General features: G+C 47.0%; 1 protein-coding gene across 3 annotated transcripts in view; it reads right to left on the bottom strand.

Moving 5' to 3' along the window:
• Positions 1 to 13,609, bottom strand: part of LOC135195019 (queuine tRNA-ribosyltransferase catalytic subunit 1-like) — a 310,854-nt gene that overhangs the window by 192,060 nt on the left and 105,185 nt on the right. For all 3 annotated transcript variants that reach the window (XR_010310050.1, XM_064221315.1, XM_064221313.1), the window contains exon 6: positions 1,831 to 1,992. Coding sequence is in view for 2 of the 3 variants with exons in the window: in XM_064221315.1 (XP_064077385.1) it covers positions 1,831 to 1,992 (162 nt within the window). In the remaining variant the exon portion in view is untranslated. The remainder of the gene's footprint in view (positions 1 to 1,830; positions 1,993 to 13,609) is intronic.

A 13,609-nucleotide genomic window follows, 5' to 3' on the forward strand; every position in this document is an offset into this window, starting at 1 on the left:
ATACTCCCCCGTGGCACGGCAATCGGACCCTGCACCGATGTAGTTGGTGTTACAGACACCGCATGCGGGGAATACACCAGATGAGGGGGAGCAGCATAGCCTGGAGTGGACAACGTAGTGGTTGTGGTGGTCACCGTGGCATGCGTGACCGCAACAGAGATAGCCAGATGGTAGAGCAGCCCCTGGACACTTGGCATGCCCTGCAAGCCCAACGATGCCCACACCTGTCCAAGGTCGTCCCTCGCAGCAGCCACACCTGGGGAAGCAAAGGTCGGGTGGTTAGGAGAGGGGTCTACCCGTTCGCGCGGTGTAGACGAACGGATAGAGGTCCCAGAATACAACTCCATGTCTGGGTACCGAGCACCCTCCTCCACACTCGACAGATCGGGTGAGGAGAAGGACCTGGAAACCCCCCCCCGAAGGGGAAGGAGCCAACCGTGGGAGCTGAGCCGGGGGCAGGAAAGAGGACGAAGTGTCCGTAACCAAAGGAGTCGAGGGAGAGCTCTCCGACGACTCCCTTGTAGGCCTTCGCTTCTTCCTGCCCTCGTACAAGCCCCACTGCACCTCCGACCACGATACACAAACATCACAGGGCTTGGCACGGGTGCATTCGCGCCCCCGACACCGAGCACATAACACATGGGGATCAATCTCAGGGAATGAGCGGAACTTACCGCACTTACGCCCCTCAGATCCCGGGCACAGTCGCCGGATGATAGGAGGGCACGGAGAATCCATGATTGATCCGATCAATTAAGTTCACTTTTAACAATAATTGACAAAAAAGGGAAATGATTGTACTTACAATTGCTCACAAACACAAAGAGAAACACAACCATACAAAGGAAAGCAAACGACGATGAAGCGGGCAGAGAGCGCAGAACACACGTCCACTTGCCGTGAGGCCGAAAGCAAGAGTGATTGTTTACTTCCTAGTCACGCGCGCGCCTGTCGGACAAGCAGTTAACTACCGAACTCCTTGTTCGAAAGCTTACGACCTATCCAGCTGCCACTAGTAACCTTCCTATTGTAAAAGGACCGAAGGTTTGTATGCCGTGTCGGAACAAATGTACTGTTAATTTATACAGTTTATATTTTTTTCATTTTGGTGTTGTGCTTTCTAATCCTATTGGGCTGAGCAATAAAAGCAGGTACCACAGCAGAATGACTAAAGATTGCACCCTTTTTACAAGTATACTTATAACCCTTGCTTTTACTTTTTCTTTTAACTTTAACCCTTAAAATTATACGAATAAGATGTAAGCGATATGAAATTATGGGTTTGGGAATTATGGGGTTGGGAAGCCTAAAATCACTAAAATATCCAAGGTTCTGGTTCCCATATCTTCAAAACATTTTTGTCAACTTTCCCCATTTCTACTTGTATTTGTATAGCTCTACAGTTAAAAGCTGTTCATTATAACAATAAATTATCATATATTACTTTCTTCTTCTCCTGTTTAACTAGTTTTGCCAGTTCTTATCTTCTAGTTTTGCTTTGCTTTCATTACAGTACAGTAGTTTCAATGATTTAATCTATATGAATACATATGTTCTGTCTACAGTACCAGGAGCACTCTTGTTTAAAAAACTGGAGCTTGCATTCATTTTCCCAGACTCTTACAATCTACTATTTACTTAAGGGCACACACATCACTGCCCTTGAGTATATATTACATTCCTTTCTCCTTCCACTGCAAATATCATTGTCATCAAAGTTAGAGTGGATAAGGCTTCAATTTGCTTATTCCATTACCTCTGGGTAAAAAAAACTGTCAATTCTTGACAACAAATTCATCAGGCAATTCAACACAACAGATGACTCCATACCTGAGTCCACCAACAGCATAACCAGGGGCATCTCTTGCTATGAGCTCTTCTAAAGAAATCTTCCTAAGATCTGGAAAGAGGCCACCCTGGACAATAGGAAATAAGTTCTGTCGGTCTGGATTCTTATTTGCTTTCATGCAACGGTCAAGCCACCGTGTGGTTCTGAAAATATAAAGCTCTAATAAAACTTTCATAACAAAATAATGCTAATAGTACACAAATGATTCATCATTGCAAAATGACAATTTGTCCAAAATTGCATTTCTGGGCTCAGCTCGTGTCGGCCTATGAAAGGATCCTTAATATCATTCTTTCTAGGTAAAATTAATCTAAAATTACCAGAGAAAAATAAAATTAAGAAAATGTCAGTAAAACTGACTCGCTCACTCTTAAAAAGAAGTGTCGGTATGGTAATAGGGGCGAGTGGGAATCACTACCACGAGACATTCACCAATTAGAACTTCCAATCAGAATCCCCTTAAGAGAGAGCTGATACCAACGGGCGATGCAGCCGCTAACCTACTACTACTAGAGGACGCCACGGACAGCAGCGCCCCTAGCGGACATCCTTAATTATTAGCGCTAGCGTCCAGACGCATTATTTTTCTGTGCTGTGCTTATTTCGGGATTTATCCTATTCTTCACCATGGAACGCTCTGCAATTGCAACGGCTAAGTTAAGTAACTCATAAGTAATGTTTTACCACATTTTTATCTTCCGGGTACCAGTATTTTCCTCCTAATAGGTCATATACGGTTTCCCGGTTGTCTCGTGGTGGCGCCATGCTGCCTCGTTAAGAATTCCCGGTCCTCCATACTGGGACTTCTTATACTTATGGGCTTACTATATTACGTTCATTGTCTTTTACATCGAGTTTTAGTAGCTAGTTTAGCCCCCCTACCATCTCTCTTAGTTTGGTATTTAGGGCTATTATTATTATTCCTGCCCAGCATCCCGGCTCTTGCTCTTCATCGGCTATCGCTGGCTCCGAGTAGGCTTCTGTTTCTTGGAACAGTCTGCCTCCTCCTGGGCTTCTTTCTCTTTTACTAAAAGTGTCTTTTCCATCTTTTCGATGTATTATATATTTTATTTAGGGTGTTAGGCTAGCCTAGGTGCATGTTCCTTGTATTGGTACAGCCTGGTTCACGTGGCCCTCCCACGGTTGTGTTGCTCGCGGCCTAGGCCACTTGCGGTCACGTGTTCCATCGCACCTTACCCTGCCCCTGCCCTCCCTACCTGGTATAGGGAGGTGCTGGGGGACCCCTTGGTTGTCATGACAACCTCAGTCGCCTTCTCTCTCCCTCTCTGAGGTGGCCAGGGGTTCCTCCCAGCGGGGGGTATAGGGCGACCACTCATGAGGTACCGGGTCTCCGAGCGGGTAGTCGGTGAGGCGGGGAGGAGTAGGCCATCCCCCCCCTCTCTCTCTCCCGCCGTGTTACGCCGAGACCTTCCTCCCCCCTCCCCAGTTGCTCAGCCACCTTCCCTCGCTATAACGAAAGGAGCCTTCCGTCGCAGCCGGGGCACCTTTGGTTATAGATTACTGGCTCCGCCAGCGGGCGGGGTGGGCACTACTAGTGGTCGGTTGCTTGCCTACTATATCCTTACATCTCTCCCCCGCTACCGGAAGGGAGCTTGCTTCTTACCCGGGCACTCTTCTAGTAGACGGGTGGGGAAAGGTTTGTTATTATTGTTATTTTAAGGATATACCCTAATTTTACGATGAATTGTTTAATTTTATTATTTATATATCTACCATCCCCGCCATTTTCCGTCGTGGTTTCCAATTACCACCACTCCTGGTTGGTTTCTTTTTGTGTCCCCGCCATCAGCGGAGCTATAGCCATAGGACACCCAACCAACCTTGTTACCACACGTATTATGGCGGGGCTCTGGTTTAATCTAACTTTATCGCTCCGGCACCAGCGGAGCAACTGTTAGGCTGTAAGTGTTTTCCTGATACTCATGTATCTTTCCACTTACAGGCTACCAACTGTCAGGTCCCGGCGTGCAACGCGACGTTGTACGACCCCTGCGGCCACGATGAGTGCAGGTCTCACGCCCCTTGTGCCACGTCATTTAACGAGATGATCGTCTGGCACCCAGAAGCCTGCGCCATCTGCTACGACCTAGTCGGTCAGCTGGGAGAGGGGGTAAGTCCATTATAGGCTTCCTTATCATTTTACTAACAACTCTTAGTCATAAGTTTGTTAAAACCCCGTTCCGCCATTAGAAGCTCATCTCGCCCTTTCTTTCAGGCTACTGGTGTGAGGGAGGTCGCCCTCGCCACCCTGAAAGCGTGGGTGGGCGGCTTCGGGAAGAACGCCGCCAAAGGCCAGCCGTACATCCTGGACAAGAAGCTGGCCGTCCAGATCTTCCCTGCGGGCAAGTCAACTGGGTATGTTGACCCCTTGTCCGCAGCCCCTCTAATAGCCTCCATCCAGCAAGATCTCCAGCAATCCTTTGGGGTCGTAGCTTCCCAGGAGTCGGTCCCGGACGTCGCTGCCCTGGACCTACATCGAGCCCATGGCGGTAGGGGCAGAGGATTTGTTGGTTGAGGTAGGTGTGTCGGGCGCCCAAGGTCTTTCCTTGGTGCTCCTGGATCTTCTCCTGTCCCTTCTTCGAGCGCTTCTTTCCAAGGCTTTGTGGATCTGAGATCCCTACCCGCTCTCCCGCTCTCTCTGTACCCCCAAAGGTGAAGGGACAGAGAGAACCGAAGACTCTAGCTAAGACAACTTCTAGGAAGTCGTCTTCGTCTTCTTCGGCTAGGAAGTCTTCGACTTCCTACGCCGACGCGGTGAAAGCCAAGCCGAGTTCTTCTCACTCGAAGAGCTCTAGAAGCAAGGCTTCTAAGGAGAAGGCTCGCGCTCCCGCTGAGCCAATGCCTTCTCCTGCCTCCACCGCTTCCACTCCGGCAACGCCGGTGGGAGGAGCAGGACCTAGCACCTTTGATCCCACTGCTTTCTCAGCAGTGGTGATGCAACAGGTGGGCGAGTTGGTTGGCTCGCAAGTCTCCGCCCTGGGGACGAGATTCGAGCAGATGTTCGCACAACTGTCGAGCACTCTGTCTCAATCAGGCCAGTCCATATACAAGATCTCTCTAACAGGGTTAGAGAGAATGAGGACCGAGTAGCTGGGCTCTCTCAGGTCCCTCTTCCAGTCTCCCCAGTGCCAAGCACTGGCATTCTCCAACTCCCGCCATACGACTCTCTGCCAGCTTTCTCCATGGAGAATCCATGGAGAGTAGCTGCCTACGCTCCTTTTAAGGATGGGATGATCTCTATCCCGGAGTGTGGAACTCGGAGGATTGAGGACTTCGAGTTTTACCCTCCGGGTCTGACGCAGCCTTTCATCGGTTATGCTAGGCTGACTGTAACGGCTCTTACTAGGGAAGACAAGATCTCTAGAGAGTCTGTTCTATACAGTAGGGATCATGCCCAGCGGGAATGGGTTCACTGCCTTGAGGACTGGGAGTGCACGAACACTAAGCTCCAGGCCTATAAGAGTCCTTTTACTATTTTCGCGACGGAAGAGGAGGCTTCTCTTCCGTTTGCCACGAAAATAGTAGAGAAGACCCTTCAGGCAGTCCTCAAGGATGAGCCCATGCCACAGTTAAGGGAGGCGGAGTCTACTTCTCCGCTCTTCCCGGCTTTCGGAGAATTGTGGGAGAACTTGCCAGCTACGTTCACGCTTGGTAAGCTCAAACCGGACTGCGCCATGGACCAGTTCGGCGAGAAGCTGCCAAGGCTGCCTGATTCCCTGATTCAGGCAGAGTTCGACGCGCGAACCAGGTTTGGCAGGTCCCTCAATTCTCTTATAATAACGGAAATGGCTGCTCTCTCATATGCGACGGAACCGCTGTTTAAGATCTTGGCAAAATCCCAGTTTCAGACGGTCCTAACAGATGCTTTCGACTTCTTCCAAGCTAGGAGGAATTGCCGAAAGCACGTTCTGCAGGAGTGTACTATTAGGCACGAGCCTAATAGACTCTTGGCTTCTAGCATGTGGGGAGCGGATCTCTTCCCAGAGTCCGCTGTTAATGAAGTGCACCACGAGGCTGCTAGGCTCAACCAGAGCCTTAGAGCTAGGTGGGGTATTTCGTCAAAGAGGAAACAAGAATCCGTCCCCACTGCTGGTAAGAAACCAAAGAAGGCTGGTAAAAGGTTCCAGCCGTATCAGAAACACCAGCAACAGCAGCAATTTGTGCAGGCCGTCCCGGTTACCCAACAGGGACAACCTGCTAGTTCGAAACAGAACCAGCCATCCTCCTGTTGTCTCCTCAATCACAGCGTCGACCTCCTACGCAATCTCGCCGGCTTCAACCCTACATTTGAGGCTCAAGGCTACAAACAACCGAGAGGTAGGGCGAGAGGTTACTTTCGCCAGCGTGGCGCAGGAAGGGCGACAAGGAGCAGGCAGTTCAGAGGAGGGCGTGGTGGTCAACCCGCCCATCAACAATGAGGCTCCCCAGGTAGGAGGGAGGCTGTTCCTCTTCCGCCACAGGTGGGGGTTCAGCAATTGGGCACAGAGCATAGTGTCCAAAGGATTGGGTTGGAGTTGGATCAAAGATCCGCCTCCAATCAAATCATTCCACCAAATACCATCAGAGGAATTGACAGATTACGCGGAGGAACTCCTTCAGAAAGGAGCTATTGCGAGAGTCAAGCATCTAAAATTTCAAGGTCGCTTATTCAGCGTGCCAAAGAAAGGCTCAACAAAAAGAAGGGTAATCTTAGACTTGTCAAAGCTAAACTCTTTCATTCGTTGCGACAAGTTCAAGATGCTTACCCTCTCGCAAGTAAGGACCTTACTTCCGCGTGGAGCCGTCACATGCTCCATCGATCTTACAGACGCATACTATCATATCCCTATAGCCAGGCACTTCCGCCATTCCTAGGATTCAGGCTAGGATCAGACATTCTCATTCAAAGTGATGCCCTTCTGGTCTGAATGTAGCCCCCAGGGTATTCACGAAAATAGCAGAAGTGGTTGTACAGCAATTGAGAACTCAGGGAATCATGGTAGCAGCATACCTCGACGATTGGTTGATCTGGGCACCAACCGTCGAGGAATGTCTCGAAGCCACCAAAAAGGTAGTTCACTTTCTGGAACATCTGGGGTTCCAGATAAACAAAACGAAATCCAGACTTACCCCGGAGTCTCGTTTTCAGTGGCTGGGAATCCAATGGGATTTGTCTTCCCACAATCTGTCAATTCCAGTGGCCAAAACGGAAGGAAATAGCAAAATCTGTCAGGCAATTTCTCAAATGCAAACAAACATCAAGGAGAAACCAGGAGAGAATCTAGGGTCCCTTCAGTTTGCTTCGGTAACAGATATCCTCCTGAAAGCAAGGCTAAAAGATTTAAATCGAATTTGGCGATCGAGAGCAAACACCAAATCTCGACAAGTTTTGTCAGTAATCCCACAGATCCTCCGCAATCAACTCCGTCCATGGTCAAAGTAAAGAACTTAGCCAAGAAGGTACCCCTTCAATATCCCCTTCCAGTGTTAACCATTCACACGGATGCTCCCTGTCCGGGTGGGGGGGATACTCTCAGTTCAAACAGGTTCAGGGGACTTGGTCAGTTCAATTTCGCCAGCTTCACATAAACGTTCTGGAAGCAATGGCAGTATTTCTTACCTTGAAGAGACTGCTTCCCCCGAAGAAGTCTCATCTAAGGCTAGTTTTGGACAGTGCAGTGGTAGTTCATTGCATCAACAGAGGAGGGTCCAAATCCAAGCATGTGAATCATGTCATGATAGCCATCTTTGCCCTAGCAAACAAACACAAATGGCATCTGTCTGCCACTCACCTGGCAGGGGTAAGAAATGTGATAGCAGACGCTCTGTCCCGGTCAGTTCCTCTGGAATCAGAATGGTCTCTAGACGACGGGTCATTCCAGTGGATAAGCCTGAGAGTCCCAGGTCTCCAAGTGGATCTCTTCGCCTCACAAGCGAACCACAAGCTCCCTTGCTATGTGGCCCCCAACCTGGACCCTCTGGCTTATGCCACGGACGCCCTGTCGTTGGATTGGAATCAGTGGAGGAAAATTTATGTTTTTCCTCCAGTGAATCTTCTCTTGAAAGTCCTAAGCAAACTAAGGTCTTTCAAAGGGATAGTAGCTCTGATTGCACCGGACTGGCCCAAGAGCAACTGGTATCCTCTTTCTTCTGGAATTGGGCCTCCGACCTCAACGGATCCCCAATCCCAAGCTATCACAATCAGTACAAATGAGGACTGTGTTCGCTTCTCAGGAATTCTCCAGACCCTAACTTTATGGACTTCATGAAGTTTGCGGCTAATAAAGATGCTAATATTGATCCACAGAATATTCTCTTCCTAGAATCAGATAAGAGAGAGTCAACCATTAGACAATATGGACTCAGCTGTTAAAAAATTAGCATCTTTCCTGAAAGAATCGAACACTACAACCATGACAGTTAATCTAGCTATATCCTTTTTCAGATCCTTGTTTGAAAAAGGTTTAGCAGCTAGCACTATTACCACTCATAAATCGGCTTTGAAGAAGATCTTTCAAGTAGGTTTTCAGATAGATCTGACTGAATCTTATTTCACGTCTATCCCTAAAGCCTGTGCTAGACTTAGACCTTCTCAAAGGCCTACTGCAGTTTCATGGTTCTTAAATGATGTCCTCAAACTAGCTTCAGATACTGACAACTCGTCTTGTACATTCATAATGCTCCTGAGAAAGACATTATTCTTATTAAGCCTAGCTTCAGGAGCTAGAATTTCAGAACTGTCGGCTCTATCCAGGGATGCGGGTCATGTGGAATTCCTCCCATCAGGAGAAGTTCTACTTGCTCCGGATCGTAGCTTTTTAGCCAAAAAATGAGGATCCTCTTGCAAGGTGGGCCCTTGGAAAGTTATCCCACTTCCCCAGGATCCTTCTCTCTGCCCAGTATCAACTCTTAGAGCCTTTCTATCTCGTACTTCATCAAGATCCTCAGGTGCTCTCTTCATGAGAGAAAAAGGTGGTACTTTGTCAGTAAAAGGTATTAGGCAACAAATCCTTTACTTCATTAAACAAGCCAATCCTGATTCATTCCCAAAAGCACATGATATCAGGGGAGTAGCCACCTCAATTAATTACTTTCAACATATGAACTTTGAGGATCTTAAAAAGTATACTGGATGGAAATCCCCGACAGTCTTTAAACGTCATTATCTAAAGTCCTTGGAATCTTTAAAATTTTCAGCAGTAGCAGCGGGAAACATTGTTTCCCCTGATACTGTATAGTAGTCGTAGTACAGATCCAGGTCTCCTTTCTACCTACATCATCCAACATGCCTCACCCTATCGCCATGCTACTCGGATATCCTAGCCTTAGCCGCTGAATCATATAGTGGATTGTCCCTTATTTTTTTGCTAGGGACATCCACACTTGTACTGATGGTGTACTTCAGTGTACCTACCCTTATTTTTATGCTAGGGTAGGACACAATGTGTTTGTATATTTTGTAAATATTTTCAAGTAAATCCCTTTTGTTTATATTACACTGCATCATTGTAATTTACTGTGATTACTGTTTTTAAGTACTTTAAATTACTAACGTTCTGTTATATTACTGTTTAGAATAAGTTAGTTTAAGTACTTAGTTTGTATGCTGTAATTGATTTACTTATATTATATCCATCATTTTACAACTGCTTTTCATTTGTTCCTTTTTTCCCATCTTGTCTGTTTCTCTGGTACTCTTTCATAGGCCGACACGAGCTGAGCCAGAAAAGGGATTTTGACGAAGGAAAAATCTATTTCTGGGTGATTGGCTCGTGTCGCCCTATGAAACCCACCCTATATTGTTTTCCCCCCATGCAGGACAAGATGTTTTTAGATTAAGGAGGTGTCCGCTAGGGGCGCTGCTGTCCGTGGCGTCCTCTAGTAGTAGTAGTAGCGGCTGCATCGCCCGTTGGTATCAGCTCTCTCTTAAGGGGATTCTGATTGGAAGTTCTAATTGGTGAATGTCTCGTGGTAGTGATTCCCACTCGCCCCTATTACCATACCGACACTTCTTTTAAGAGTGAGCGAGTCAGTTTTACTGACATTTTCTTAATTTTATTTTATTTTTCTCTGGTAATTTTAGATTAATTTTACCTAGAAAGAATGATATTAAGGATCCTTTCATAGGGCGACACGAGCCAATCACCCAGAAATAGATTTTTCCTTCGTCAAAATCCCTTTTTTCCTAACTATACAAACCTGAGGTCCTTTTACAATAGGAAGGTAACTAGCGGCAGCTGGATGGTCGTAAGCTTTCGAACATGGGAGTTCGGTAGTTAACTGCTTGTCCGACAGTGCGCGCGCCGCGCGACTGGGAGGTGAAGAATCACTTTTGCTTTAGGCCCAAGCAATAAAATGCAGAGTGAGGGGTGGCATGAGGTGGGACTATGTGTAAAAGGACCTCAGGTTTGTATAGTTACGAAAAATGCAATTTTGGACAAATTGTCATTTGTTCCGACACGGCATACAAACCTTCGGTCCTTTTACAATAGGAAGACTCACTTCTTGGTGGGAGGAATCTGAGTCTTTTGTGAACAGACTGGTGTTCGCCCAACCTTGGAATGCCTCCCTGGTCGTAAGAGCGAGGGAGGGATCCAAGCCTCTGTCCAATTGATCGGGGTGTGCACCGCAGGATCAATGGTCAGATCTCTGGACCAAGTAATAAGAGAGGGGCAAGCGTATCTCTTAATACCAGCAAGCAAGAACTTGTCCCTGTTTGCAAGAGGCAACATAAAGATGATATTGTTATGATACAATAAGGTTTTATGCATACTTACCTGGCAGATATATACTTAGCTATAGACTCCGTCGTCCCAGACAGAAATTCGAATTTTGCGGCACACACTACAGGTAGGTCAGGTGATCTACTGCCCTGCCGCTGGGTGGCAGGAATAGGAACCATTCCCGTTTTCTATCAGATTTTCTCTTCCACCTGTCTCCTGAGGGGAGGCTGGGTGGGCAATTAATCGTATATATCTGCCAGGTAAGTATGTATAAAACCTTATTGTATCATAACAATATCATTTTTATACATTCAACTTCCCTGTCAGATATATACTTAGCAGATTTACACCATTGGAGGAGGGTAAGAGACAACTAATTACTGAATAGACAGGAAAAAACAACATACGTTGTAGGCAAAATAAAAATAATAAACCTTGGTTCCTACCTGATTAGGCGGAAGACTTCGTGGCGACTGCCCAGGAGTCTGCTTCGCCTCAAGAGCCTCAGCGAGATATTGATCTATGGCTAAGAGTTCTTGTGGGTCTGTCAAAGGGGTCCTATCCACTTACTTGGCAGAACCTAAAAGGCATTTGTCAATGGGTGCTAATCCACTAACTTGACAACACACCTTATTGAAGGAGCACAACACCAATCCCGATCACCTGATCCTAACACCCGTGTTAGTTCTAAAGATTGCAAGGAGTTATCCCCAAACTCCTCACAAACAACCAATAACTCGAACCACATAAAGCACGCATACATTATAATACAAAAAAAATTTGTGTACACCCCTACTAGTCAGATACATCCCAAGTTCCTTACTGACAAAGGCAACGGCCACCTGTGCGACATCAAGCACCCCTGCTAGTAGAAAACCAAGAACATATCTAACCAGAAGGTTTTACGTACTAAAAAAAAAAAAAAAATTAAAAAAAAAAAAATTAAGGATCAGTGTTTGCTCCAGTTCCCAGCACCGTATCCGCTGACACAAACATACCAAGAGAGAAGCATTTCTCATACGTTACTCTGACATCTTTTAGATAATGGGATGCAAAAACCGAATTACATCTCCAATATGTTGCATCTAAGATGTCTTTCATAGACATGTTTCTTTGAAACGTTAACGAAGTAGCAAACGCTCTTACCTCATGAGCCCTTACTCTAAGCAACTTGTAGGAGTCATCAAGACATTTTTCATGAGCTTCTGTAATCACATTTCTTACAAAGAATGCCAAGGCGCTTTTGGACATGGGTCTCTTCGGGTCCCTTACCGCACACCAGAGACCTTGTTGACAACCTCCAAGTTGCTTCTTCTTCTTAAGGTAAAACTTAAGAGCCCTGACTGGGCAAAGCAATCTTTCTATATCCTCTCCCACCAAGCTCGAAAGTCCTTTCACTTCAAAACTCCTGGGCCAGGGTTTTGAAGGGTTCTCATTCTTGGCCAGAACAATGTCTGGAAAGAACAGATAGCAGAATCTCCCTTAAATCCAACCCGAGAATCTAGGGCGTGGAGTTCGCTCGTTCTTTTAGCCGTAGCGAGGGATAAAAGGAAAATACATTTTCTCGTTAAATCTCTAAACGAGGCAAGGTGAGGAGGTTCAAATTTGTCCGATGTCAGGAACTTCAGGACCACATCCAGGTTCCAGCTCGGAGTTCGTGGCAATCTAGACTTAGAAGTTCGAAGGACCTTAAAAGGTCGTGGAGGTCCTTGTCTTCAGCTATTTTCAGGCCTCTATTTCTGAAAACTGCTGAAAGCATACTTCTATAGCCTTTGATGGTTGAAACCGATAAATGAGATTCTTCTCTAAGAAAAATCAGAAAATCGGCTATGTTGGTCACAGAGGTATCGGAGGAGGACAGCTTCTTCGCTCTACACCATCTTCTAAAGACTTCCCCACTTCGATTGGTAAACCCAAATTGTTGACGATCTTCGGGCTCTCGCGATAGCACTAGCAGCCTTGCGTGAAAAGCCTCTCGCTCTGACAAGTCTTTCGATAGTCGAAAGGCAGTCAGAGCGAGAGAGGGGAGGTTTTGATGAAACCTCTCGAAGTGGGGTTGTTTGAGCAGATCTGTCCTGCTTGGAAGAGATCTGGGGAAGTCCACCGTCCATTCCAGTACCTCTGTGAACCAATCTTGAGAGGGCCAAAAGGGGGCGATGAGTGTTAATCTTGTCCCTTTTGATGCCACAAACTTCCTGAGTACTTCCCCTAGAAACTTGAACGGGGGAAAGGCGTAGGCGTCTAAGCCCGACCAGTTCAGCAGAAGGGCGTCGACCGCGATCGCTCTCGGATCCTCTACCGAAGAGCAGAAGTTGTCTATTCTCTTGGAGAGGAACGTTGCGAAAAAGTCTATTTGCGGCCTCCCCCACAGGGACCAGAGGCTTTGACAAACTTCCAAGTGGAGAATCCACTCTGTGGGAAGGACCTGATTTCTCCTGCTGAGTCTGTTTGCTCTGACGTTCTTCTCTCCTTTTACAAATCTTGTCAGGAGGGTAACGTTTCTTTCCTCCGCCCATACTAACAGCTCCCTCGCCAGTTCATATAAGGAGAAAGAATGGGTCCCCCCCTGCTTTCTGATATAAGCCAGAGCCGTGGTGTTGTCCGAGTTGACTTGGGCCACCCGGTCTCTGACTTCTGACTCGAAGCACTTTAGGGCTAGGTAAATTGCTAACAGTTCTTTGGAATTTATATGCCAGGACACCTGTTCCTTCGTCCAGGTGCCCGACACTTCCCTTGCTCATAAAGTCGCTCCCCATCCTGTCTCCGATGCGTCGGAGAACAATATTTGGTCTGGGTTCCGAAGAGCCAGAGGCATGCCCTCGTTCTTCTTTAGAGGGGCCAGCCACCACTTTAGATGACTCTTCGCCTCCATGGGAATCGCGAAAAAGTCCGTCAATTGCCCCGTCTTCCATTTCCACACTTTCCGTAGGAAGAATTGAAGAGGGCGAATGTGAAGCCTCCCTAGGGAAATGAAATGTTCCAGCGAGGAAAGGGTCCCCAGAAGGCTTAACCATTCCCTCACTGAGCAGCGTTCCTT

The sequence above is a fragment of the Macrobrachium nipponense genome, chromosome 15 (genome assembly GCF_015104395.2).
Source record: "Macrobrachium nipponense isolate FS-2020 chromosome 15, ASM1510439v2, whole genome shotgun sequence".
Lineage (NCBI taxonomy): Eukaryota > Metazoa > Arthropoda > Malacostraca > Decapoda > Palaemonidae > Macrobrachium > Macrobrachium nipponense.